General features: G+C 42.2%; 1 protein-coding gene and 1 pseudogene across 1 annotated transcript in view; one reads left to right on the forward strand and one right to left on the reverse strand.

Moving 5' to 3' along the window:
• Positions 1-27,781, reverse strand: LOC105713801 (small ribosomal subunit protein eS26-like; annotated as a pseudogene).
• FAM234B (family with sequence similarity 234 member B) overlaps positions 27,752-27,827 on the forward strand; it is a 36,959-nt gene continuing 36,883 nt past the window's right edge. Inside the window, exon 1 of the mRNA XM_012447704.2 lies at positions 27,752-27,816. Within this exon, the coding sequence (XP_012303127.1) occupies positions 27,780-27,816 (37 nt within the window). The 5' untranslated portion in view covers positions 27,752-27,779. The remainder of the gene's footprint in view (positions 27,817-27,827) is intronic.

Below are 27,827 nucleotides of genomic sequence, written 5' to 3' on the forward strand. Positions count from 1 at the left end.
TTACATGGGCTTTGGTGGGGATCATGGGGCAGCATCTCCAGGCCTAAATCTGGGTGGGAGTGTTCGGTCCTTATGGGCTTCACAAGATCAATTCCTGACTACTTTGCTGTGAATTGCACAGCTCACACATAATAATGTAGTGCCATATACAGCTTGGGAAGCACATAGGCATCAAAGATACTCATTTCAGAAATGTCCCTGACTGTTGCAGCCTTCACTATGTTTCATATGATGAATTCCCTCCCTCCCTCCCTCCCTTCCTTCCTTCCCTCCCTCCCTCCTTCCTTCCTTCCTTCCTCCTCTTCCCTCCCTCTCTCTCTTTCTTTCTCTCTCTCTCTCTCTGTTTCTTTCTTTCCAGAGTTTCACTCTTGTTGCCCAGGCTGGAGTGCAATGGTGCGATCTTGGCTCACCGCAACCTCTGGACTTCTTGGGTTCAAGCAATTCTCCTGCCTCAGCCTCTCAAGTAGCTGGAATTACAGGCCTACACCACCACGCCCTGCTAATTTTGTATTTTTTTTAGAGATGGGGTTTCTCCATGTTGGTCAGGCTGGTCTCAAACTCCTGACCTCAGGTGATCTGCCCCAAATGACCAATATCTTAATGGCCTTGTCCTTGGGCATGCATCAGGCACAGTTCGTGCAGCAAATAGGCTGCATGTGGCCATGGCCCTTTTTGGCAAGACCATTGTTCCTTCTTTTCTTTGTCACCTTGGAGACACAGACCGGAGACTCCTTGTCACCTTGGAGGTATGGACTGGAGACTCCTTCAGCTCTTGATGGAGCTCTTTGAGTTTTGGGACAGGTGAAAGTACTGCTTCATGGTGAAATATGCCAGAGACCAGGATCATTAACAGAGCCCTGGGGCAAAACAGTAAAGGAGTATTGCTGCTCATCTCACATTAAAAGCAAAAACCTGAAAAACCTTTGGCCCTCTTTCTTGCTGAGGGTTGAAAAGAATGCTCGTGCTAGCTCAATAATGTAGACCAAGCAACACAGGGCTGTGTTGTCTAGTTCAGTTAAGGTGCCATATTGCAATGTATTTGGGTTGCAGTGGCAATGGTATAGCAGCTGTGTATGGAACTACAACTTTGTTCAATCTTTATAAGTTTATAGTAATAGTCCAGCAGCCAGTTAATTTTTTTTTGTTATTTCTTTCAGGGCCAGGAAAGCAATTTTAACTGGAATGTGATGGAGACCATGATCCCTGCTTTCTTTCCTTCTTTAAAGGTGACACTGATATCTGTAATTCTTTTCAAGGTGTGGTTTTCCTTCCGATATACCATCATGGCTAGAAGAGAAGACATGGGTGAGCTTAGAGGCTTCCACTTGGCCATTTTTACCATAATAACTCTTATTCAACAGGTCAAGAAAGAAATCTGAGGGCTTTTCCAGTTTTTAATTCTAACCATCCCAATTATGCACTTAGGGGCCCGTCCAGGTACCCACTGTGAAATAGACTTGGACTGGGACTCCGTGTATCTCCTGGCTTTCATAAGCTCCCACTCTAACTTGGGGACTGTGCTGGCATTTCAGGCCCCCAGGCAGAAGTATCAGCTAAGACTGTGTGTCTAATAGCCCTCAAAAATCTGGGCATTTCCCCTTTCCCTAGCATATCTGGAAAAAGGCTGCAGGTCCCTTTGGGGAGGGAATGGGGGCGTGCTTATTGTATGTATTTGCAGTGACATTGCAGGATTCCTTATCAAGGGGATTAGACTTCCTCTTTAATCAGTAGGCTTTGGTTCTGAGAACTGGCCTAAGATCTGAAATATAGGTTTGCAATTACCTGTTTGGTGACTGACATCAGCCTTTTGCTCACTAGCTTTCAATTTCTGTGTGGTTGTATAAACCAAGGTTATACAGTCTAATTGTTTGCCCTTCTGTATTGCTTTTTGTAACACCATGGTCCATTAGCCATTGCCACAGATCCTAGTAGGTCAGGAAACCTTGACTGCCACTCTAGCTTTGGTCTGTATTACAGTAATTATGTTCCTCTTGACTGCTAAGATTAGATGCCACCATCTGGTCTCTGCTATTCTTGAATCTTATCATCCCCATTGATAATTGCCCAATTCCATTGCAAAATCTCCTGCTCTCAAATGTGATATACAGATGTACAGAGGGACAGTGATAGCTGATCTCAAAAGATGCTGGCACCTCACCAGCACTGTTATTACTTCCTCTACTGGTTATTACTTGGGCCTTCCTGGGGGACCTAGTCAGGTGGTAGGTTCTCTGATTCACATCACATAGGATTTTAACATTTATACTTTTCTGAACCTGTTGACACCTTTCTCAACACTCTGTTGAGGCAGTTCTAGCATCTCTATCTCACAGGAGACTGATACTGTAGCCAAGCCTTGAGGAGTAATCCCAACAGCATTTTAGGACTGACTACAAGTGTCCTTATCAAGACATTAAGTTCCAAGTCATGAAAGAGTGCTCCCATATTATTATCTGCTCACTTAGTCCACCTTATATTCTGCCGTCCCCAGTCTAATGTCCTCAAGCTCCACTCCCATACACACCCCAATTCCCTTTAAGATGTGTTAACCAGGTCTTTAAATTTGTCAGATGAGTATATAATATGCTTCCAGAGGAAGAATTTTCACTTGGGTTGTGCTGTGACTTGTTCCTCGGCACTGGTTTGGAGGTAGTTAGGGAAGATGGAGTTAGCTCTTGAGAAGGATAAGCACAATTTTGTGAAGCACCTGCCTCACGTGAGCCCTTTGCAGGGTCTCCTACTGAATGGAGGCTGTTCTTTAACAAGGGGGAGGGAGGTTTTTTCACCAACCTGGAGGATTAAGAGGTATCTGATGGTTCAAGGTGGTCAGGTTCATGCAACCAAATATCCTCATCCTAGTCTCTGATTCTCATGATTATCATACCAGATCTTCGACCTTGACATACGAGACCTACTGAGGCTGTCTTGGAGCTCTGCTAGCCTGGCAATTCAAGTCCAGGCTTGCTTTTGAACCGTGCCTGCCCTGTGGCTACAAAGGATAAGAACCATTTTAAAACACAACCATGGACGCTTTCTCACTTTCACAGGGTGTCTTGAGTTGTCTGCCTAACCCGTACCTATCTATGTTTTTTTTCCTTTTTTCTTCAAGACCTCTAAAGCCATGAACAAAAGTCAACCAAATTCAGTTTTTATAATGATCTTTTCCTACTCATCCTACTTGGTGCTTTTTAAGCCTGACCAGTAAGTGACCAGTCTCAGCATCTCAATCTGAGGGTCTGCTTTCTAGAGCTACTTCTTTATTTAACTTATTTTTAAATTGACAAATAAAAGTTGCATATATTTCTGACATACCACATAATTTAAAAAGTATGTATATACTGTGGAACAGCTAAATCCAGTGAATTAACATATGTTTTATCTCACATACTTATTTTTTGTGGCAAGAATACATAAAATCTACTCTTAGCAATTTTCAAGTACACCACAAGCTGTTATAACTATAGCCATGTTCCACAATCATCATCTAACATCATTATATTCTACGATAGATCTCTCTTTTTTTTTTAGATGGAGTCTCACTCATTTGCACAGGCTGAAGTGCAGTGGTGAGATCTCGGCTCACTGCAACCTCTGCCTTCCAGATTCAAGCGATTCTCCTGCCTAAGTCTCCCAAGTAGCTGGGATTACAGACTCACGCCACCACACCCAGCTAATTTTTGCATTTTTAATAGAGATGGGGTTTTGCCATATTACCCAGGCTGGTCTTCAACTCCTGACCTCGTGATCTGCCCACCTTGGCCTCCCAAAGTGCTGGGATTACAGGCATGAGCCACCGTGCCCAGCCAATAGATCTCTTAAACTTATTCCTCCTATGAAACTGAAATTTTATATCATTTGACTGACATCCTCCTTAATGACCTCCCTATCCATCATCATTCTACTCTCTGCTTCAGTGAGTTTGGTATTTTTTTTAAATTCCACGTATGAGTTTATATGGTATTTGTCTTTCTGGGTCTGGCTTATTTCACTTAACATAATGCCATCCAGGTTCATACATGTTATTGCAAATAACAGAATTTCCTTGTTTTGTTTCCAAGACTGAATAATATTCCAGTATGAGGAGCTACTTCTAGTACCAACTGTTTAGCCTAGGTTTCTTTAAAACACTGAGCCTGAGACAAGACTTGTGTGATGGTCATTATTTTGGAAAATGATCCTCCAAAGAAGAATGAGGGAAGGATGAAGCAGGAAAGGAGGAAAAGCTAACGTCAGAGCACCTAACTGAGTGGATCACACTGTGGAGAGCTGGAGATTAATCCTATTAGGGACCCTCTGGGAAGTTATGTCCAGCGCATGTAAGAATCGTCTACTTGAAGGAGAAGAAGGGAATATTTATCACTGACTTCTATACGTTGCTGGCTGAAGATTGTCCCATGGGATATAACTCTCACATTTCCATGTTTGAAGAAGTATTTGGTTCTTTTAGGTAATAAATGAGATGATGAATGAGGCTTTTTTTTAAAAGTATAATTATGAACTTACGGATTTTAACATATTTAAGTGTCTCTATTGTAATCATTATTCTTATTGATAATGTCCCATCTTTGGCTATTGTGAGCTCCTTCAAAGTGGTGCCTGTGACCTTTTAACATGAGATCAGCAGACTTTAATAGCTTCCTTGTTTTCTAGTATGTCTAGGTCTTCTAGGCTCATTCCTGCTCCAGACACAAAATTCTCCATTTTCCCAAGGAGCCCTTCAGAGATCACGGTCTGGCACTAGAGGTCCTCGTTGCTATTGGGTTGGTCAATGCATGGAAGGCCTGTTCCCTGGACAGAGCTAGAAATACGTTTTTGTTTATGGAAAAGGGAAATACCTCATGACTTAGTACGTATATTTCCAATTCAAATAAAGTTTTACAGTTTTTCTTTACCTACCTTCTTTGATTTTATATTTGCACTTCTTTACTCTTACTAATTAACATAATTACTTATTTGCTTGTTAAAAGAAAAACTTTAGACACAGTAAACAGTTTAACTGATCAAAGAGGGATTCACAAATTGGGCAGCACCCTCATCTCCTGGAGCCAGAATAGGTTTGGAGCAACTGCGGAGCTGCCATGTGGTTGGATAATATTTATGGACAGAAAGAGGAAAGTGGTGGACAGAAAACAGAAGTGAGGTACAGAAACAACTGGATTGGTTCCAGCTCAGTGTTTGCCTCGTTTGAACATGGTTTGAACAGCTGGCGGGCTGTGATAGGTTACAGTCTGTTTATGTATCCAGTTAGGTTACGGTTCACTATATACGGAGCGACCTTTAGGCCAAACTTAAAATATGTAAGGAGGCAGCTTTAACTTAACACAGTTTAGCCTGTTCTATTTGTATATATAATTGTTTCAAACATCATTACTATTTGTATATATAATTGTTTCAAACATCATTACTATTTGTATATATAATTGTTTCAAACATCATTACAAAATTACTTGTTTGCTATATCCTATCATATACACATATATAATAGTTTCATATTCACCATGTCAATATTGTTATTAACAATATGATCCCTGAATACAATTGAAGATTTCTTTGCAATTCTACTTTTCCCTTAGAATATATCCCACTGGGAAGATACAGTCAAATTAATATGTTTTGAAGTTATCAAATTAATTGAATATCACATTCTCTATATGTTAATAGCTAAACCATCAACTTAGTATTTATTTTGTTTTCAGTTTTTAGGAACTGATTTATTTTTTTATTATGTAAACCATTTATGTGGTTTGTAAGTCAAAAGCTCTGAAACAAAGTATATTTAGAGAAGTTTAACTTCTAACCCTGTTCCCTCTAACTTGCTTTTTCCTTCCATTTTTCATTAAAGTTTAATTTATTCTTCCAGTTTTTTGTTTGTTTGTTTTTGTAGAGACAGGGTCTTGCTCTGTCACCCAGGCTGGAATGCAGTGGCATAATCATGGCTCCCTATAACCTTGAACCCCTGGGCTCAAGCGATCCTCCTGCCTTGGCCTCTCAAAGTGTTGGGATTACAGGTGCGAGTCACTGCACCTAGCCCCTTATTCTTCCATTAAAAAAAAAATCTATCTATCTATCTATCCATCCATCCATCTATTCGCATTCCTTCTTTTCTTAGATAAAAGGTAGAATACTATACACTTTAATCTGCATCTTGCTTTTTTTCACTTAATCACACTTCATGAAATTCACTTTGTAATGGTGCTTAAAGATTGTATTCCTTTCTGGAGCTTCATAATTCTCCTTTTTGTGAATTTATCCAAATATCAGTTAAGACAGTGCCAGCAGATTTGGAAAGTAACTGAGTCATTAACTAGAAGGATAGATTTATCACCTATTGCAATGTGGAAGACTGCAAAAGGAACAAATTTGGGGGGAAGTATCAGAAATTTAGTGGACATATTTTGCTTGAGATGTCTATTAGACATGTAGGAAGAATTACAAATTGACAGTTTTGGATATGCTGGTCTAGAATTCAAGGGTGAGGTCCAGACTAGACATATAATTTGGAAGTTAATAGCTGGGGAGCTGGTGAAGGAATGGAAGAGTCTAGGCTGGTTATTTCTCCCCTGATTTTATTAACTCCTAAATTTAGGAGATTTGGGTTGCCTGTTTTCAGCCCCTGGACTCCTGTTTCACTGGTTTCCATGGTGAACAGGGAGGCAGTCATTGTCTCCAAGCAGAGTAGGAAAGGGGCAAGAGGAAAATGCAATCACGTTCTCGCTCACCTGTGTCCCCTGCCAGTCTTCTCTCCTGGGCGATAGTCAACCCTTCTTCTCCACCCTTTTCAGGTGCAGGACTTCCATCTCCCAGGGGTTTCTTACTGCTGATGTAATTAGTTCCTGGAATTTATGTTTCCTTCTGAGCTTCTCCTTGTTTGATTCTGGGGAAGGGAGCCAGCAACCCATGCCAGTTTTCCATCTTTGCAGGAAGTCAAATTCTATTAGATTTTAAAAATTAAACAAGGAGAAATAATATTTTTCAGAGAAAAAAAGATGGGGAAACTCTGATTTATCATCTCTTTCAAATATCCTATGAAAATATTTCCAGGAGATTGACTCTGATTAGACTCAGATTGGGAAAACAGGGATTCAACAAAGCTGGGAACTGCACACTGGTTAAGAAAATAAAGAACTACTTGCCAGGAAACAAAAAATATTCTATGTGAAGACATGCTTTAACTCTAAAACCTTTCTGACATTCTACTTTGGGTAAACATGTATAGCATTTCCTTAAGAGCTACATTTCCCCAGCCTGCAGTAAACAAGGGGAAAGAGATCAAGTTGATCACAGACTGCTTCTCTTTAATCTTGTAGGATTCACTACTACTATGTAGAGAAAATGTTTTAACATTATAAAGTCAAGCATAAAAACCTACAATCAAAGTTAAATATGATGAGCATTAAAATAAACAGCAGAGATAGTTTATAAAATTAAACTAGATGATATAACTGGAAGTTAATAAAACCTAAACAGATATTAGAAAAGTTTTCTGATAGAAATTAATATCTACATTTTTATATAGTTTCTCTTGATTGACTATGTCCTTAGTATACTCTGTTTTTTGTTTTCTATTTTTGTACTGGTGGCTTTTAAATGATTTTTACAAGAAATATGTTTATTATCTACCAACACAGATAAAAAAGGAATCAAAAGGGAAAGTTCCCCTATGAGAGCAGAAACTTCCCTTCATGAATGCAAAGCAACGTACCTCCCAGAGATAATTGCTCTTGACAGTTTAGTACGTATCTTTCCAGACTTTAAAAATACAAGTCAACATTTTTACATATACACACATATATTTAATACATACATATTTCAGATATATGTAGAGAGATCATTACATCTCTATATATCTGGAACTTATGATGAGCATGTTTATATATTGTTAGTACATTTAGATCTATGCCATTATTTGAAATTCATTTTGTACATATGTTAATAAATTATATTTTATTTCATTGAAAAATACTCACAAAAAGAAATTTAAAATGAACCCACCTGTGTTCCCAGCTACCTTGGAGGCAGAGGTGGGAGGATTGCTTGAGCCTGGGAGGTGGAGGTTGCAGTGAGCCAAGATTGTGCCACTGCACTCCAGCTTGGGTGACAGAGCAAGACCCTGTCTCAAAAATAAATAAATAAATAAATAAATAAATAAAAAATTAAATAAAATAGAATAGAATAAAATGAACCATATATTTTTATTCCTTTTTAAATTAAAACATTATAAAAATAATCTGAAAAAGTAGTATCTGGTCATTGGTCCCAGTTGTATCACTTCTTTTCTAGTTGCCAGTTTGTATTTTTTTTACATTCACTAAAAGAGAGAAGAGATCAAAAAAAAGAAAAAAGAAAAGAGAGAAGAGATCCACAGATGTGTAAGGCTAAGTGTAAAAAGGAATACATTTGTAACAGAAGCAAATAAACTCTTGAATGCCTGATCTTTAAGACTAGGTGGCCGGGTGCGGTGGCTCACGCCTGTAATCCCAGCACTTTGGGAGGCTGAGGCAGGCCGATCACCTGAGGTCGGGAGTTTGAGACCAGTCTGACCAACATGGAGAAACCCCGTCTCTACTAAAAAAAATACAAAATTAGCCGGGTGTGGTGATGTATGCCTGTAATCCCAGCTCGGGAGGCCGAGGCAGGAGAATTGCTTGAACCCAAGAGGAGGAGGTTGCAGTGAGCCAAGATTGTGTCATTGTGCTCCAGCCTGGGCAACAAAAGTGAAACTCCGTCTCAATTTATAATAATAATAATAATAATAATAATAATAATAATAATAATAATAAAATAAAAAAAGACAGGAGTGGAGGAAAATATCAATTTATCAAATAAGAGAACAGAGATGGAGGATTAAAATTCAGATTAAAAAGAGAATTTGAAAGGGATTATATGGGATAGACAGAAAAACTTCATGCAAAATCCTTTCTTTAAAATGTTTACTGTTATTTAAATTGGCCTTGTAATAAAGAAAATAGCTTCATTCTTACAAATGAGAACAAAACTTCAGGTTTTTCAGGCCAACAAATGTAGGAAAATAAGAAGTAAGTTCTGTGATGAGACAGGTTGAAGTAGCCCCTGGTACATTCATGTCACTAAAAATAGCCATTTCTTTAATGACAAAATAGCTATAGAAAAATAATGAAAATTGCCATTCTTGGTTTTGAAGCCTCTACCAGTTGAAATGGAAAATTTCTCAGCTTTTAGAGTCCATATCTAAGGCCTTTAAAGACCTAAAGCCCATGCAGTGAGAGAGAAAACATTTCTGAGAGGCAGGAGGAATTAACTTCATAAAGAAATATCTCTCTAGGGAATGTAAGGCTTTATTGCAGAAGTAAAAATTAGCCTCAGAGGAAAACCTTTTGCAGTAAAATGACAAAACTTCATGTAAGGCAAAGGGAAGGGGAAATTTCTTTTTTGTTTTGAGACAGAGTCGTGTTCTGTCACTCAGGCTGGAGTGCAGCTCAAGCAATTCTCCCACCTCAGCCTCCTGAGTGGCTATGATCATAGACATGTGCCACCATGCCTGGCTAATTTTATTTCTTTTGTAGAAACAGGGTTTTGCCATGTTGTCCAGGCTGTATTTTTGATAGAAAGAAGAAAATAACCTCAAATAAAATTTCCTAGGAATTCTGCGTCAATATTTCAGGCATTTTCAGGGTTAATGCATGGAGCAGGGATTCGACCTTGCTCCCTCTGGCTTCAGAAGACAGTATCAGTTCTCCTGGGAGGCAGTCACAGGTGCAGTCTCCAAGCCCTACAATAGTGGCTATCTGCCGTGTGCCCTGAGCTCTGGGGCGTTGAGAATGTCCCAGCAGAGACAGAATGACTGAGGATTAAAGAAGCAATTGCAACTCACTGGGGATTAGATTTGCAGACCTCTGAGATCCCTTCCAACATTGAGATTGAATGTTATTAAAAGAAACAACCACACACACAAATCCCCTTCAGCAGGGCTGAAATTGGACCTGGGTAGGGGTGAGGTAGGGTGGCTATGTGGGGTGGGGAGATGGCAGGGATGTGGGAAGACCTGGGGAAATGTTTCTAGCAGGGCCTCATCAATAGAAACAGTTTGATTGCAAATGCATAGCTAAATTCACTGGGATGTGGGTGGGGGCAGGTAAGAGAACTCCCCCAAGGAGAGAAATAGGGACTAGCAGGGGCATGCTTCACTCAAATGGCGTTGCAGCCACTGGAGGGGACTTAGATTTCAAGGAAGACACCCCATAGCGTGGGATTCCCTGAGGCAGAAGGCTCAGAATTAGGGCCCCTTTTGTGTGAGGGTTGTACTGCTCTTCACTCTGAAATTGTCATTCTGGATTTACTGAGAAGGCATGAAATTAAAGTTGGTAGGTGAACTATATATCAGGCAAACACATTGTGTTTAGGAATAAAGAAGCATTTTTTGTTTCTTGTTCCATCTTAAACTAAATGTTTGCCCAATTTTCTCCTCCATTTCTTCATTTAAATTAAAGCTGAAGAACAAGTAGTTTTTTGAGAACCAGGAACTGGAAGAGATGATAGATCACCAATGAGATTAATATTTTAAAACCTGAGTAATGATGTAGTGGAAGATAGATTGAAAGTTAAATTGTTATTCTACTTGGAAAGAGTTATATGATATGAAACTAAAGGGTAATACAATTATTCAGTGTCTAATATTTTAGCCCCAGTTTCAAGGTGAAAGAGAAAACATGTATACAGATTTTGTCAATAAGAAAACTCAATAAGTTTTTAAGGTTGAGAAAAAATATTTCTAGTCTTTTTTTTTTTTTTTTTTTGAGATGGAATCTCGCTCTGTCACCCAGGCTGGAGTGCAATGGCGTGATCTCGGCTTACTGCAACCTCTGCTTCCCGGGTTCAAGCAATTCTCCTGACTCAACTTCCCGAGTAGCTGGGACTACAGGTGCATGCCACCATGCCCGGCTAATTTTTTTTATTTTTAGTAGAGACAGGGTTTCACTGTGTTAACCAGGATGGTCTCAATCTCCTGATCTTGTGGTCCGCCTGCCTCAGCCTCTCAAAGTGCTGGGATTACAGGTGGCTGAGCTGCCGCACTCGGCCTAAATATTTCTAGACTTAAAGAACAAGTTCAGGTTATGTGGAAGTTCTCTATGAGGAATCTATTTGTCTTAGATCCTCTATTAGTGAAGGAGAAAGTAGCTTTATGTAAATAAAATCTCTGAAAAATAAGACAACAGATTTTCATGACTTTAAGGCCAAGGCATAAAAAGAAAATGCAGAAATAATATTTTTTCAGTGAAATAAGTAGCTTTATGCACAATCTCCTGAATAAAAGAATAAAATCTTAGATTTTTGTGGTGGAGGGTGGGGGGCGGGGTAGGAAGAAAATAAAGTATTTGTGATGGTAATAAGAAAAACAGCTTCATGTCAATCTCTGTAAGAATCCTACTTAAAAGTCTTCAAGCTACTGACAAGGCAAAACAAACAGCCAAAAAAACTAAACAAGTCTTTAACTCCAGGGTAAAAGAAAGAATAAAAATTAAATGTCTAGTCTGGGCACGCTGGCTCAAGCTGTAACCCCAGCACTTTGGGAGGCCAAGGCAGGCGGATTACAAGGTCAGGAGCTCGAGACCAGCCTGGCTAACATAGTGAAACCAGGTCTCAACTAAAAACAAAAAATTAGCCTGGCATTGTGGCACTCGCCTGTAATCTCAGCTACTCCGGAGGCTAAAGCAGGAGAAACGCTTGAACCCAGTGTAAGTTCTTTTAGGCTGACTGACGGCGCCATGGACGCCATGTTAACCTCTGTGATCTGCACGGATACTCCAGATAAGTTCCTGGAAAATCTAAAGTAGCTGAAGACCAGGATAAGAGGAAGAATGATCAACCCCTGGTGGCTACTAAATTTGAGACATTCTGTATTGTTCCTTATTCCGGCCCTAATTGATAAGGTCATTGGACTTTATAACAGACCTTGGTCAACCTCCTGACCCTAAAATCCCCTCCTAGCTTGCAAACCTACTAACCCCCTCCCAGCTTGCAAGAAACCACCCTAAACTGTAACTTTCCACTGCCTGCCCCAAACCTATAAAACCAACTCCTATCCCACCACCCTTTGCTGACTCCATTTTTGGACTCAGCCTGCCTGCACCTAGGTGAATAAACGGCCATGTTGCTCATACAAAGCCTGTTTGAGGGGGTCTCTTCATTCAGCACACACGTTTTAACACCCAGGAGGCGGAGGTTGCAGTGAGCTGGGGTCGTGCCACTGCATTCCAGCCTGCGAGAAAGAGCGAGACTCTGTCTCAAAAAAAAAAAAAAAAAATTTAAATTAAATGTCTAATTTCATGGAAAATAAACTCCATGCAATATCATCTCTCTTTTGTTTTTGTTTGTTTGTTTGTTTGTTTGCAGAAAGTGATTTATTTAGGTAGAGAAAGAGAAAAGGGAGAGGAAGAGAGAACGCTTCCACGAGAGAGAGTGTGTGAAAGGGAACCCCAGAGCGGAATCCAAGAGAGAGAAAGACAGCTTCCATGAAGGGAGTGTCTGTGGAAGGGGATCCAAACATGGAGTCCCCACAATATCGTCTCTCTAAAAAATTATCCTGGGTTTCATTATTAGGCTCTTCCAAAATTAGGACAAGAGCCCTTTCTTACCTAGGCTGTACCTTCATTCTTTTGATCTTGAGATAGAAATTTCAGACACGAAAGGACAGAGGCTATTAGTGAATTTTTTATCACCTTTATCCTCATCATACAGTACCATGTATGACCCTCGTGGCTCCTATCCTCTGTCTGAAGATTCCTCTTTGAAGTTTCCAGTGGTCCTTGGCCCACATGTGGTGTGTCTGTGTTCATCAGGACATGGATGAAAGACAGGTTGCGGACCCTTTGCAATTGAGTATCTGCAGGCATGCCCTCATGATTATTTCAAAAAAGATTGCTTTTCAATTCATATACATTACTTTGTTCAAAGCATATCCTATGGGCTTACGGAGATATCACATCTTATCCTCTACTTCATTTGGTTCACCGAGGGACAAGTTCATGCCTGTCCTCTTAGAAACATGAAAAAATACAAAGCACAATTTCTCAGGGAAGAAGGACTCTTCATGGTGAAGTTAAAAAAAAAAAGTCCACATTTCCCTCTTTGTGTCAGATGTGCAGCCTGGCTTTTGAGAAGAGGTTTATAAATCTTGCAGTGCCTTGTTTAAGAATAATAATTAGTAATGGTCTGTTAATACCATCTGCTTCCCAGGAGGAGAAAGAATCACTACAGGGCTGGATTAGGGCCTCTCTCCAATCCTACATAGGGACATTTGCAAAGACTCCCATAATAGGTGTTAAAAGCTTGACTAGAGAAGAAAGTTGCTTTAGAGAGAATCTCTCTAAGATAGAGCAAGAAGTAGATAAGATAATACTACTGGGAAAATCTACTATATAAGAGAACAAAACTTCACATCTACTAAGCAGAGGCAAACAAAAGGAATATTTATGATTACTCAAAGTTGAGGGTACTCAGTAAATTAATACCCATCTTCTCTGCATAGCTCTGATTGAACTGAAGGAGCAGATGGAGATAATAGACTGAAGGAGCAGATGGAGATAAAATATCAGCTTCACTATTGAAAGAAAGCTACGCTGAATGATGCGGTTTAGATCTATTGCAAAAGGGTTTTGCAAATTCTTCCTCTGAATTGGAGGCTGGCACAGCTGGACAGCTGTAGGCCCCTAAGCCATAGCAGAGCCGAACAAAGTGTGTGCTCTCTGAAGGCAGGCATATTACTCTCTAGTCTTTTCTTCCTTGATCTCTCTGTGGCATTTAAAATAATTGGCTATGCTTTTCCCCAAAATACTTTCCTTGCTTTGTTTCAGGGACACCACACTCCCCTGGTTATCCTCTGATTATACTGGCTATGCCTGCTGGTTTCCCTGGCTAGTTCCTCCTCTTCTCCCGGAACTGTGAATGCTGAAATACTGCACAGTTCACTCTCCCCTCCTCTCCTGTATCACACATGCTTTTAGTGATCTTATTCAGTTTTCTGACTTTAAATATGGGTTAGGTACATTAGTTACCAAATTTCCTACCAAAGCTACCAAATGACTACCAAATTTATGTCTCCACCTAGGACTTCTCCTTGAAGTCTCGAGATTCACACATGCAACTGCCTAGTCAACATTTCCACTTGCATGTCCAATTGGAGTTGAATTTGACACATCCAAAACCAACCCCTGATGTCTCCTTCCCATTCTACTCATCTCCCAGTCTTCCCCTTCTCTAGTCTTCTCGTTGCTAGGGCCAAAAGACTCATGACTGTCCCTGACTCCTCCTTCTCTCATGCCATACATTCAATTCTTCAACAAATCCTGTGGGCTCTTCCTTAAATTAACTTAAGAATCCTACCACTTCTCCCTACCCCCAAAGATGCTAAACTAGTCTAAACCACCAGAAGTTCTGGCTGGGGTCACTGCAGTAGTCAAAAGTGATTTATCATCCCCAGGGTCCCCACAGTCTGTTCTCAAGACAGCAAAGTGATCTCAAGGGACACTTTTAAAATGTAAGTCAAATAAACACTTCTGTGCCCCGAAGCCTTCAAAGTCTCCCTATTTAATGTAGACTAAAAGTGAAAGTCTTTACTTTTCCCCACCAAGTCTACAGAATCTGTTCCTACTCTGGCCATATCTGACCTCATCTAATCTCTAATCTCTCCCTAGAACCATCCTTTCCTGGCCTATGCTGTTGTTCCCGCCTGTAATCCCAGCAGTTCTGGAGGCTGAGGTGAGTGGATCACTTTAGGCCAGTAGTTTGAGACCAGCCTGGCCAATGTGGTGAAACCCCATCTCTATTAAAAATACAAAAAGTAGCTGGTGTGGTGGTGGGTACCTGGTACCTGTAATCCCAGTTACTAGGGAGGCTGAGGCAGAAGAATCACTTGAAGCTGGTAGTTGGAGGTTGCAGTGAGCAGAGATTGCGCCACTGAACTCCAGCCCGGGTGGCAGAGCGAGACTCTGTTTCAAAAAAAAAAAAAGACACTTTCGGAGGCCGAGGTGGGTGGATCACGAGGTCAAGAGATCGAGACCATCCTGGTCAACATGGTGAAACCCCGTCTCTACTAAAAATACAAAAAATTAGCTGGGCATGGTGGTGCGTGCCTGTAATCCCAGCTACTCAGGAGGCTGAGGCAGGAGAATTGCCTGAACCCAGGAGGCAGAGGTTGCAGTGAGCCAAGATCGCGCCATTGCACTCCAGCCTGGGTAACAAGAGCGAAACTCCGTCTCAAAAAAAAAAAAAAAGAACCATCCTTTCTAGCAACCTTTTTGCTGGTCTTCAAACAGGCCAGGAATGCTTCTGCCTCCAAGTTCTTATTATTCGTGATACCTCTATTAGATTTTCTTCCAATATCACCCTCTTATTGAAGCCTTCCCTAACCATCCTGTTTAAAATTGGACACCTGCCCACCACTCCCTGCAACTTCCACATTGCATCTCCCCTTCTCTATTCTATTTTTCTGTAATACTTATCACCATCTGACACAGCATATATTTTACTTAACTATCTTCTTCCCTGCTTGACCCCATAGCTCCCACAAACATACATGATGAGGACAGGGACTTTTGTCTGTTTTGTCTGGTGTGACATCCCCAGCCTCTAGAATAGGGCCTTTCAGTAATGACCACTCAAAAATTTTTTGAATAAATAATTTTATTTTTATTTTTTTGAGATGGAGTCTCACTCACTCTGTTGCCCAGGCTGGAGTGCAGTGGTGCTCACTGCAACCTCTGTCTCTTGGGTTCAACGAATTCTCCTGCTTCAGCCTCCCAAGTAGCTGGGATTACAGGCATGCACCACCACGCCTGACTAATTTTTGTATTTTTAGTAGAGATGGGGTTTCACCACATTGGCCAAGATAGTCTCAATCTCTGGACTCAAGTGATCCGCTTGCCTTGGCCTCCCAAAGTGCAGGGATTACGGGTGTGAGCCACTGGACCTGGCCTGAATAAATAATTTTAAAAATGAATCAATGCCTGAATCTCAAAGGGAAGCAGCAATGCTAAGCATGACCTGCTTCCTTCCTCTGAACCCTAGTCAGGAAACTCACAAGATACGCTAGTGAAAACCCCTCCACATGGGCATCTGAGGATTGGGGAATAAGTGTTCCCCTAAAAACTGATGGGGGAAGATTTATCACAACGTGTCTCTTCAAATCAGACCAGTGTTGTTCTTAAAGATTGGGGAAGTGGAAAAAAGATTAGCTTCATGAAAAATCTCTCGGGAGAAGAATAAAACCAGGGTTTTAAAAATTGAATCAGAAAAAGAAAATGATTTGTGTTAGGAAACAGCTTTAAGCAAAATCTAAACAATCCACCTTTGGTCATTAAGGCTGGGGTAAGAGAATAAAAATTAATCATTTGATTAAAGAATAAAATTCCCAGATCTTGAAAACTAAAATATAAAAGGAGAATATTTATTGGAAGAGAGAAGAAAAAGAAGTGAGTGAAATTTTGTGAACCGGACAAGTAAAAGGTAGCTCTTCGTACAGAGGTCCTTGAAAAGTTTTCCAGAGCCTTTAGTTTCTTAAGGATAAACTCTTGGAAGGAATAAAACATAAAAGAAAAAATTAAAATATTTGCAGTGGCAAAGGTACAGTAGATTTATTTGTCTCACAACTCTCTCTAGTTTGTGGTTACATGCATACTTTTAGCTCTGCCACTGTGATTATTTCTCTCAAAACCTCAACTGGGCCAGGCGCAGTGGCTTACACCTGCAGTCTGAGTTACTTGGGAGGCTGAGGCAGGACAATTGCTTGAGCCAGGAAGATCGAGGATACAGTGAGCTGTGATCATGCCACTGCACTCCAGCCTGGGCAACACAGTGAAACCCCATCTCAAAAACAAAAACAGCCCCGTCTGGTGGCACGTGCCTGTAGTCTCAGCTACTCGGGAGGCTGAGGTGGAAGGATCGCTTGAGCCCAGGAGTTCTGGGCTGTAGTGCGCTATGCCGATTGGGTGTCTGCACTAAGCTTGGCATCAATATGGTGACCTCCCAGGAGCAGGGGACCACTAGGTTGCCTAAGGAGCAGTGAACTGGCCCAGGTTGGAAACGGAGCAGGCCAAAACTCCCGTGCTGATCAGTAGTGGGATCACGCCTGTGAATAGCCACTGCACTCCAGCCTGGGCAACATAGTGAGACCCCATCTCTAAAAAGAAACAAAAAACAAAACAAAACAAAAAAACAAACAAATAAACAACAATTGAAACAGAAGAAACACAAAAAACTCTCAAATGGCATCCTAGATAGAAATTAAGCCTTGCATCAAGTACTGTGTTATGTCAAACCCCAGGTTGACAAACCAAGCTTGCTGCCAAACCCAGAAAGCTGCCAGAAGTTGTAGATGGTCAGGTTTTATTAGACTATCTTGAAGCCAAGATTATAATGAAAAATGCTTAAGAAGTAATTCTTAGGTCATTCATAAAATTACATTAAACAATGTGCTTCAAATAAAGAAACCGAAAGTATTAACTATGTAGGAATGAGACTATGGATAGTATTTAGTATGATTGTGTGTTAGGCAGAATGTATTTTTATTTATTTTTAACATTTACTTATTTATTATTTTTTGAGATGGAGTCTTGCTCACTGCAAATTCCACCTCCTGGGGTCAAGCAATTCTCTGCCTCAGCCTCCTGAGTAGCAGGGATTACAGGCACCCACCGTCATGCCTGGCTAAATTTTGTATTTTCAGTAGAGACAGGGTTTCCTGACCTCAAATGATCCACCTGCCTTAGCCTCCCAAAGTGTTGGTATTACAGGAGTGAGCCACCTCACCCAGCCTATTTATTTATTATTTATTTTGAGACGGGTTCTTGCTCTGTTGCCTAGGCTGGAGTGCAGTGGTGCAATCATGGCTCACTGCACCCTTGACCTCCTGGGGTCAATCAATCCTCCTGCCTCAGCCTGGAGCTACAGGTGTGCACTACCACACCCAGCTTATGTTTTAATTTTTTGTAGAGATGGGAATCTCTCTATGTTGTCCAGGCTGGTCTTGAACTCCTGGCCTCAAGTGATCCTCCCATCTCAGCCTCTCAAAGTGCTGGGATTATAGGTGTGAGCCACCACAACTGACTGAGAATTTATTTTTATATAGCATATCTCAGCCAATGGCTGTTTACCTTCCCTTCATGACAGGTCAATTTAAAGGGAGTTTATTTCCACATATTATGTATTAGGCTGTCACCTAAGGCAATGGTTCTATATAGCCCTGCCATCATTCAGGGCAGAAGACAGCCAGGGAGCCTGAGCGTTGACAAGATTTGATCCAGTCCCCCCCAGGTGAGAGCTGACGGAGGCTGCAGGAAGACCAGCTGCTGGGGTGGCAGGAATGTATTAGGCTGGGTATGGGTGACTGTCTCATTTGCAGTCAGGCTCGCAGGTGAAAAGTGAGAATTTGTGCACATGTTGTATCTGGGAGACAAAGCACAGGTAATTGAATCCACCATCATGACCTCTCACTTGTAACTAACTGGTCTTCCTGTCTCCATTCTTGTTCTCCTCCAGTTTATTCCCTGCATAGCAGCCAGTTGGATCACATCACTTTTCTAATTAAAGTCCTTCAATGTCAAGGCACCTGCATGATCAGGCTCCTGTCTGCCTCTTGCTTCTCACCATCAGCTCTTTGCAACTGTACTCAGGCACACTGATTTCCTCCATAGAACCAAGCTAGCTTCCTTCCTTCCTTCCTTCCTTCCTTCCTTCCTTCCTTCCTTCCTTCCTTCTTTCCTTCCCTCCCTCCCTCCCTCCCTCCTTCCTTCCTTCCTTTCTTCCTTCCTTCCTTCCTTTCTCTCTCTCTCTCTTTCTTTCTTTCTTTTTTTTTTTTTTGACAGAGTCTCTGTCGTCCAGGCTGGAGTGTAGTGGTGTGGTCTTGGCTCACTGCAACCTCCACCTCCCAGTTTCAAGCAATTCTTGTGCCTTAGCCTCCCAAGTAGCTGGGATTATAGGCATGTGCCACCACATCTGGCTAATTTTTTGTATTTTTAGTAGGGACATGGTTTCATCATGTTGGCCAGGCCGGTCTCGAACTCCTGACCTTGGGTGATCTGCATGCCTCGGCCTCCCAAAGTGCTGGGATTACAGGTGTGAACCGCTGTGCCTGGCTGAACCAAGCTTTTTTCTGACTCAACCTTTATACGTCCTGTTCTTCAGCCTTTACATGAACAACTTCTACCCATTCTTCAGGTCCCGGCTTAAGCATCAGTTTCTCAGAGAGCCAGTCATTTCCTCACTCCTCAAGTTAATCTATGATCTCCCTGTGATTCTTTCTTACAGTATTAGGTTCTTTTCCTTTATGGAGCTTGCCACACTTTGTAATCATATATTTGTTTATTGCCTGCTTAATGTCTGTCTCTACCCTAGATTGCAAGGCTTTTGAAGGAGCTTACTGGATTTGTTTACTATTTTATTTTATTTTATTTATTTATTTATTTTTTTTAAGATGGGGTTTCACCGTGTTGGTCAGGCTGTTCTTGAACTCCCGACCTCAGGTGATCTGCCCTCCTTGGCCTCCAAAGTGCTTGGATTATAGGCATGAGCCACCATGCCCGGCCTGTTCACTATTTTATATCCAGCTCCTTGAAAGCACTGGCTAGGAATGGCCTCATGAGAAGGCTATAGTCAGTGGACATCAGGAGCAGGAACTTGATACTAAGTGTCGATTTTCCTATTCTGTGTTAGAATTCCCTTTTTTTTTGTTTTGAGATGGAGTTTCATCCTTTTTGCCCAGGCTGGAGTGCAATGACACCATCTTGGCTCACTGCAATCTCCTCCTCCTGGGTTCAAGTGATTCTCCTGCCTCAGCCTCCTGAGTATCTAGGATTGCAGGCACGAGCTACCACGCCTGGCTAATTTTGCATTTTTGGTAGAGACTGGGTTTCACCATGCTGGCCCGGCTGGTCTCGAACTCCTGACCTCAGATGATCTGCCCCTGCTCAGCCTCCCAAAGTGCTGGGATTACGGGTGTGAGCCACTGGGCTGGCCCTTATAATTCTTTATTGATTCATGACAGATTTCAGTGTTGAATGTAGCTGTTATTTGGCCAACATTTGTTCTCGTTGGTTGGGAGTGCTAGCTGATGAGTCAGACAGGTTCTGATTGGTCAGGACTTATGCAGTACTGTTTTTTTCCTTTTTAGATTACATCCCTTGTAAGTGAGGCTTCTCAGTTCTCCATGCTCATTGGTTAAGTCCTAAGTAATGCTCTAAAAGTCAGTAAATTAAGGTACCACTGGCTGTGTGACTGAAGTTCTAGAACACTTCATTTTTCTGCACATCTTCAAGTATTTATTATTGATTTAAAAATTTATATTTATTGTATTATATTTATTATGCAGATGTGCAGAGATGAGATGGCCAGAGGTAATTATCGGAAATGCTAAGTCCACCTAACAGGAGGGATGGGGAGAAGTGGCAGCCATGAGGCATATGTGGAGCACGTGCACACTGCTGAGATTCACATGCAGAGGGACTGCATTCCCCCAAGTCATGCAGCCTGGGTGCTTGGACCGTGACATTGGTATGAAGAAGAGTGGTGAAAGAACATGAGAACATTTGCATTACACAAAGAAAGAAATATGAGCTTAGGAAAACAGTTTTATTAATTATTAAGTCCAGCTGGGCACAGTGGCTAACGCTTGTAATCCCAGCACTTTGGGAGGCTGAGGTGGGCAGATCACTTGAGCTCACAAGTTTAAGACCAGCCTGGGCAAAATGGCAAAACTCTATTTCTACAAAAAATACAAAAAGTAGCTGGGTGTGGTGGTGCACACCTGTAATCCCAGCAGCTCAGGTGGCTGAGGTAAGAGGATTGCTTGAGCCTGGGAGGCAGAGGTTGCAGAGAGCTGAGATCACGCCACCACACTCCAGCCTGAGTAATAGAGCCAGACCTTGTCTCAATAAAATAAGATAAAATAAAGCCCCCCACTTTTTTTTCTAAATTGATTTCACTCTTTTCTTATAATGTGATGGTTATCTATTCTTACATTCACATTTATCCAGTACACATCTGGGGCCATATGCTATGCATTGTATAGGGCTAAAAAGACACAAAATTTCACTTCCATTCTTTAAGAACTCAACATTTAGTATGAGAGTTTTAATATGACAGACATATATTCAAATTTAATATTATTCAAATTTAATATGGTATACATGTATTCATATTACAACACACAGCTGCCTATAATAAATACTTGAAGATGTGCAGAAAAATGAAGTGTTCTAGAACTTCAGTCACACAGTGAGTGGTACCCTAGTTTACTGACTTTTAGAGCATTACTTAGGACTTAACCAGTGAGCATGCAGAACTGAGAAGCCTCAACAAGGGATGTAATCTAAAAAGAAAAAAACAGTACTGCATAGGTCCTGACCAATCAGAACATGTCTGACTCATCAGCTAGCACTCCCAACCAATAAGAGCAAATGTTGGCCAAATAACAGCTACATTCAACACTGAAATCTGTCATGAATCAAGTACTGTCATAAAGGAGTTTATAGTTTGGTTACAATGCTATAAGTGAGGCAGGGATTACAGATAGTTTTCCATTTTCGAGCTGAATCAAATTGATAGGTAGTGGCTCCCTGGATAGTGGAGTGAGGGATTCTGAAGCTATGCCTGGGCCCACCGTCAGAGTGTGGTGATTGACATGTGCCCTAGAAGAAGAAAAGACAAATTGGAGCACACATGCCATGTATCTGATGTCATTGCTTGTGATTAAAAGACAGAAAAATTTGCCTTCAAATCCTTCTTCAAGTCCTCGGGAATTGTGTAACTTGGGGCAAATGGCTTTATCCATCTGAGTTTACCTTTCCTCACTGATAGACAACTGGGGCAGAAATACCTGCCTCCTAGGATTGCTGTCAGAATTCAACAAAGTATTTTTGGAGGGGCGATATGGAGAACATTGTGTGAGAATTCCACTGTATGGAATGACAGCTTCCATGGAAAGGTTCTGCCTGTAGGATGGAGGTGAGACTCCAGCCTCATGTTGAAGCTAACGGCAGCAGAGGGCAGGAAATTAGGGAGTAGAAAGCCTGAGAGCGAAACTGACCCAAGAGGTCTTAGTGGTAAGGAAGAAGAAGTGACGGGGCCAAGAGCAGAGACGTAGAGAAGAGATGCATCTAACAGAAACTCTTTTTGGGGGGTGGGGAGGTGAAATTCTATGTGCCTTGATCTCTCTCCCTGGCCCCTTGAATCTTCAGGAAAACTCCCCAAGTCACAATATGCTTGACCCATTGGGTTTTTTTTTTTTTTTTTTTTTTTTGAGACAGAGTTTCACTCTTGTTGCCGAGGCTGGAGTACAATGGCATGATCTTGGCTCACTGCAACCTCCACCTCCCAGGTTCAAGTGATTCTCTTGCCTCAACCTCCCAGGTAGCTGAAATTACAGGCATGCGCCACCATGCCCGGCTAATTTTTTTGTTATTTTTAGTAGAGATGGGGTTTCTCCATGTTGGTCAGGCTGGTCTCGAACTCCCAACCTCAGATAATCCACCTGCCTCGGCCTCCCAATGTGCTGGGATTACACGCGTGAGCCACTGTGCCTGGCCTGGATTTTTTTTTGGAAGCCAGTGAAGGGGCTGTTCAAGACTGGCAAGGGTCCAAAACATTGTCTTCTCTTACAGGTGATGAGTGCTCAGTGAATGGGGGCTGTTACCATCCACACTACTACTATAGGTCCTTCAGTTGACATAGGAACACGCTAGAATGAGCAATGGGAGGACGGAGAGCTCATTTGGGCTGGGTGTGTCTGTCCTTAATTACAGTGTTTTGAAACATATGTTCCAGCCAGAGGCTTGTTCAGAAGAAGTCTTTGTTTAAATTTCAGGTCCCAGAAACGATTTTACAGTCTAGACTCTAGAAAGTTTCATAGGCTGGAAGTCTGTATGATCTGAGTGAGATGAGCCCTTGTGTTTTATCAAAGGACATTTTGGGAACATAAACCTGTTTATCTTTATGGCAAGCCATGCAACTTCTGGGCAGAGTTCAGTTCTCTGTGAAGAGAAGTAAATATGCCACCAGTACTCACGCTTTTCAAACCTCCTGATCCCCAGGCAAGGCTGATTTCACAGGTTCCTTGACATCTGCATTTAACCCCCAAATGTTCTCTGCTGGGCACCTCTTTCACTTTTCTCAATCTCACTGCCCTCGTTGCTATTTGCTATGACATTTTCTTTTTGCTTTTTGAATCTCATACTTATTACTGCTTCCTGACTCTTTCTGGCACCAGTGTAGCAGAGGGTACTACCCTCAGCTTGAGGTAAGTCAGTGGAGTTCAGATTTGTCCACTCTTTGCTGATAGATGTAGGAATGGCCTCCAGAAATCTCTCTGCAGAGGGAGTGAGGAGCCTCCTGGGAGAGCTTCAGCTTAGACACGTAAGTCATGATGAGAAACTCAGCTCAGGAACAAAGCCTTGGTCCCTACAGGAGAAAGGCAATCCTAAGTAGAGCAGTGCCTGAACCCTCCCCTACCATCAAGAACTCAGCTCTGTAATTTACAATGGCATGGGGTTACCAGTGTTGCAGAGATTGGCTAGATGCTCCCCAAACTCATCTCCTTTTCTTCCTGGGCTCCTACCTTCCTGGCACACATATTCTGTGTCTGAGTTCTAGCCTAATAAATGCGGGCAGAAGTCGTGTACAGCAGCTCCAGGCCTGGCCCAGAAAACTTCCTGCATGATCTGGGATGCAAACGATCCTATGGAGGACTCCAAGGCCCTAAGGATGACGCAGCTGGAGACAGAAGGGCCTGGGTCCCTGAATGGCTGGGAGGAACAGAGCCCCAGCGCAGTCTACTTGCACCCCCACTTACACTGTGACATAGGCAGAAATGAACTTTTACTCTCTTCAGTCACTGAAATCTTGAGGTTGTTTGGTACAGCAATTATCTTGCTCTGGTTGACTTGCTAAGTAAAAATAGAAGCTCTGTCCAATGAAAACACTGCATCCAACCTGAAGGAGTAGCAGCATAGCACTGGCAATTTCCTAATAAAGTGTAACATAAAAAGGAGAGAGAGCCAGTCTTCCCTAGTTTCCTTTGCCCTTCACAGCTTTGACATTTTAGGAGCACTAAAATATGAGGTGGCTGTAAGGTCTTTTAGGCTGACCAACAGTGTCATGGACGCCATGTTAACCTCTGTGACCACAACGGTGACTCCAGATGAGTTCCTGGAAAATCTAAAGTAACTGGAAGACCATGAAAAGAGGAAGAGTGATCATCCTCTGGCACCTACTTAACTTTGAGATATTCTCTATTGTTCCTTATTCCCACCCTAATTGATAAGGCCACTGGACTCTGTAACTGACCTTGGTCAGCCTCATGATTCCATACCCCACGACCCCCTCCCAGCTCCCAAACTTACGACCTCCCCCCAGCTTGCAAAAAACCACCCGAAACTGTAACTTTCCACTACCTGCCGCAAACCTATAAAACCAACTCCTATCCTACTGCCCTTCACTGACTCCATTTTTGGGCTCAGCCTGCCTGCACGCAGGTGAATAAACAGCCATGTTGCTCATACCAAGCATGTTTGGGAGGTCTCTTCATTCAGTGTGCAAGTTTTAACAGTGGCATTTAGTGGGAGATACAGGAAGAGGTAGCAGTTTTTGAAGGCCTGGCAGTACAGTGGAACCAAGGAGGAAGGGAAGTGGCTGCTGGTAGACACAGTGGCATTGGTTCCAAGAGGAGGTGGTGAAACCTAGTGGGGTGGTCAGGACCAGCATAAGTGGCCACACCGTCCAGGAAAAGTCAAGCATCAGATGGCCAGATTTGATCATAAGCCTATGAAGGACACTTAGAGATTTCCAGCAGTACTTGGAGTATTACAAAACTAATAACCAGCAATGTGGGTTCCCTCTATGTTATGGGAACTTGAGAAAGTTGGGGAAGAACACTTCACTGTAGATCAGTGTAGGAAAAATAGGTGATTTTCTGGCTTCAGTTATGATTTTCAGAAAAGTAATTTCTTTAAGCAGGCACAGCCGCCAGGCAGGTTAGGCCGTTCATAGGCATCCCGCCCCTGCCACTCTTGTACTTGTTGGAGAGGCAAGCCAAGTTCAGAAGTCATAAGGGCCTGGGTGTTTGCATTGTCCACAGTGACCTCAGTGGGTGTTTAGGCAGCAAAGGTATTCACGTTCCACTCGGTAACTGGAGGGGAACTCACAGATATTCTCTATGTGAAAGATAAGGATCCTGATTCATTTGGCAGCTGCTTTGAATTTTTTTCTTTAATTGAATAAAAAGTACATTAAATTTGAGAAATACTATTCTAAGCTGCAGTTCCTATGTTAAAATGAAAACAAAGCTGTGGAGATGAAAGAGATTTGCAGAAGGACAAGGAAGACAAAGTGGGGGAAAGCTCAGGGAGCCGAGGAAGGAGGGATTCCCGGGCATCGGCCTCTCTGCAAAAATTATTCGGGCAAAGCTGGGTGATTAAGGGGAGAGTGGAGATGCCTAAAGGTCCAGCATTGAAATCTGAGGAGCTGGAGATGCTGCATCTATTGGATGTGTGCACACTGGCACATGTTTATAGGTACATGTGTAAGTGTGTGCATGCCCATGGGCACTTTGGGTAACTACACAGCAAAGTTTTTTTTTTTTTTGAGACAGGGTCTCACACTGTTGCCCAGGTTGGAGTGCAGTGGTGCAATCACAGTTCACTGCAGCTTCCAACTCCTCAACTCCAGTAACCCTCCCCCCTCAGCCTCTCAAAGTGCTGAGATTGCAGGCACAAGCCGCTGTGTCTGCTAGTGAGGCAAACCTTTTAATAATACTTTAAATTATACATCTTTATTTCATTTCTATCACAGAAGAAGATACTCTCCGGGAATATACCTTTTTACTAAGAATATGAGACAGATTTTTCTTCTTTTTTCCTATCCTGTGTGATCTGGCTATTCCTTTCCACCCAAACTTCCTCCTAGAAACTCAAGTTCTTGTTTTGCAACTAAAATGGACATTTTCTACATCCCTGTCACACTCCCAGGTTATTTTTCTCAGTCTTCACATTTCAGGAATGTGTTCTATTTAGCTAAACTGGTATCAGCCAAGCTACTAGTGGCTCATCGTGACTTGTAGTGTTGCTCCTCTTAGATGACCTACATAGATGTAAAATATGTTTTTTAATCATGCCTCCAGAGATATGGCAAGCAGTAGAAATTTTGGGTTGTTGTAGAATGCTCATGGCTGTAATCCCAGCACTTTGGGAGGCTGAGGCAAGTGGATCACGAGGTCAGGAGTTCAAGACCAGCCTGGCCAACATGGTGAAACCCATCTCTACTAAAAATACAAAAATTAGTTGGGCATGGTGGCGTGTGCCTGTAATCCCAGCTACTCAAGAAGCTGAGGCAGGAGGATTGCTTGGACCAGGATGGAGAGGCAGAGGTTGCAGTGAGCTGAGATCGTGCCACTGCACTTCAGCCTGGGCTACAGAGACAGACTCTCTCCAAAAAAAAAAAAAAAAAAAAAGAATTAATAAATACATTACTAAGCCATCAAATTACTATTAAATGTATTACTATTTGTTATTAAGTTACATATTTGTAATTGTTATAACATTAAGAAATTATTGATAAAAAGAAGAGTGAACACTTAGAAAACACTGAGTACTAGGCACTGTTGTAAGTGCTTTCCATGTGTACATTTAATTCTCAGGAGAACTCTATAAATTAGGAACTGTTTTACCCCCATTTTGCAGATGAGAAAATTGAGGCGGGGAAAAATTAAGCAACTAACCCTCTGGCATCTAGGAAATGATGCAGTCAGAATTTGAACTTGGGAGGCCTGGCTCCTGGCTCCAGAGCCTGTGCTCTATCAGAGACAATGGCATTTTTTCCCCCGTGGGAACAAAGGTGAGACTGATTGCTGGAGACTCTCAGATTACTCCCACAGGATAGTCCTGTCTCCAGTTTCTTATGAGAATTAGACAGCCTCCAAGTGAGATGTATCTTAGAGCTCTTGTTGTGACACTCAGAAGTTACATTACCTTTCTGTTTCTCAGCTTTCCCTTAAATAAAACAAGAAGAGTGGAACTGGATAGCCTCTAGTATCTGTTCCAGTTCTAAGACAATATAGTATTAACATTGCTGCACTAAAATGCTGATCTCTTGCGTGTGGAAAAGAAGCAAATCAGTTTCTCCTTCTACACCCTTCAACTAGAAGCTGCAGCATTGATAGCTGAGTAGACACTTGTAAAGAACTGGGAGCAAGAAATGAGGGTTCAAGCTCTAGGAAACTTCAACCTCTACCTAAGAAGCATAATAGAAACATTCTTGCTAGGTGCCTACTGTGTGCTGTGTGTTTTAAACAGGTCGTTATCATTTAATTCTCACTGCAAACTTGTGAAGTAGGTAGTATGTCTTTAATTTAAAAAAAGTAGCTGCAGCTTAGACGCCCCGAGGGACTTGCCCAAGATGGCCCAGCTAGTAAGTGATGCAGGCAGGATTCAAATCCAGTCTGCCTAATTTCAAGCCCACGCACATTGCACAATCCACACCTCCTTAAATATCTTATTCGAATCATTTTCACTGCAAGCCTACGGGGTATTTTCTCCCCATTTCACTGACGAGGCAAGTGAGACTCAGAGGGGTGAGGTGACTTGCCCTGAAAGGGTGGGAGAAAAGCCTGCAGAGCGTGCACGCGGGCGTGGACCTCCCCCAGGCTCTTTCCCCGGGCGTGCGGGTCCCACCTTTCCCGGTCCCAGCCCCGCGAATCGCCCGCCCTGAACTACTCTTCCCGGCAGAACGCGGGTGCGCGCACGCGCACCGGGTCCTCCGCCATGGCGACCGTGCTGTCCAGGGCGCTCAAGCTCCCGGGTAAGGAGTCG

This window comes from Aotus nancymaae, unplaced genomic scaffold, assembly GCF_030222135.1.
Source record: "Aotus nancymaae isolate 86718 unplaced genomic scaffold, 86718_ANA_hifiasm-v0.15.2.pri h1tg000016l, whole genome shotgun sequence".
NCBI lineage: Eukaryota > Metazoa > Chordata > Mammalia > Primates > Aotidae > Aotus > Aotus nancymaae.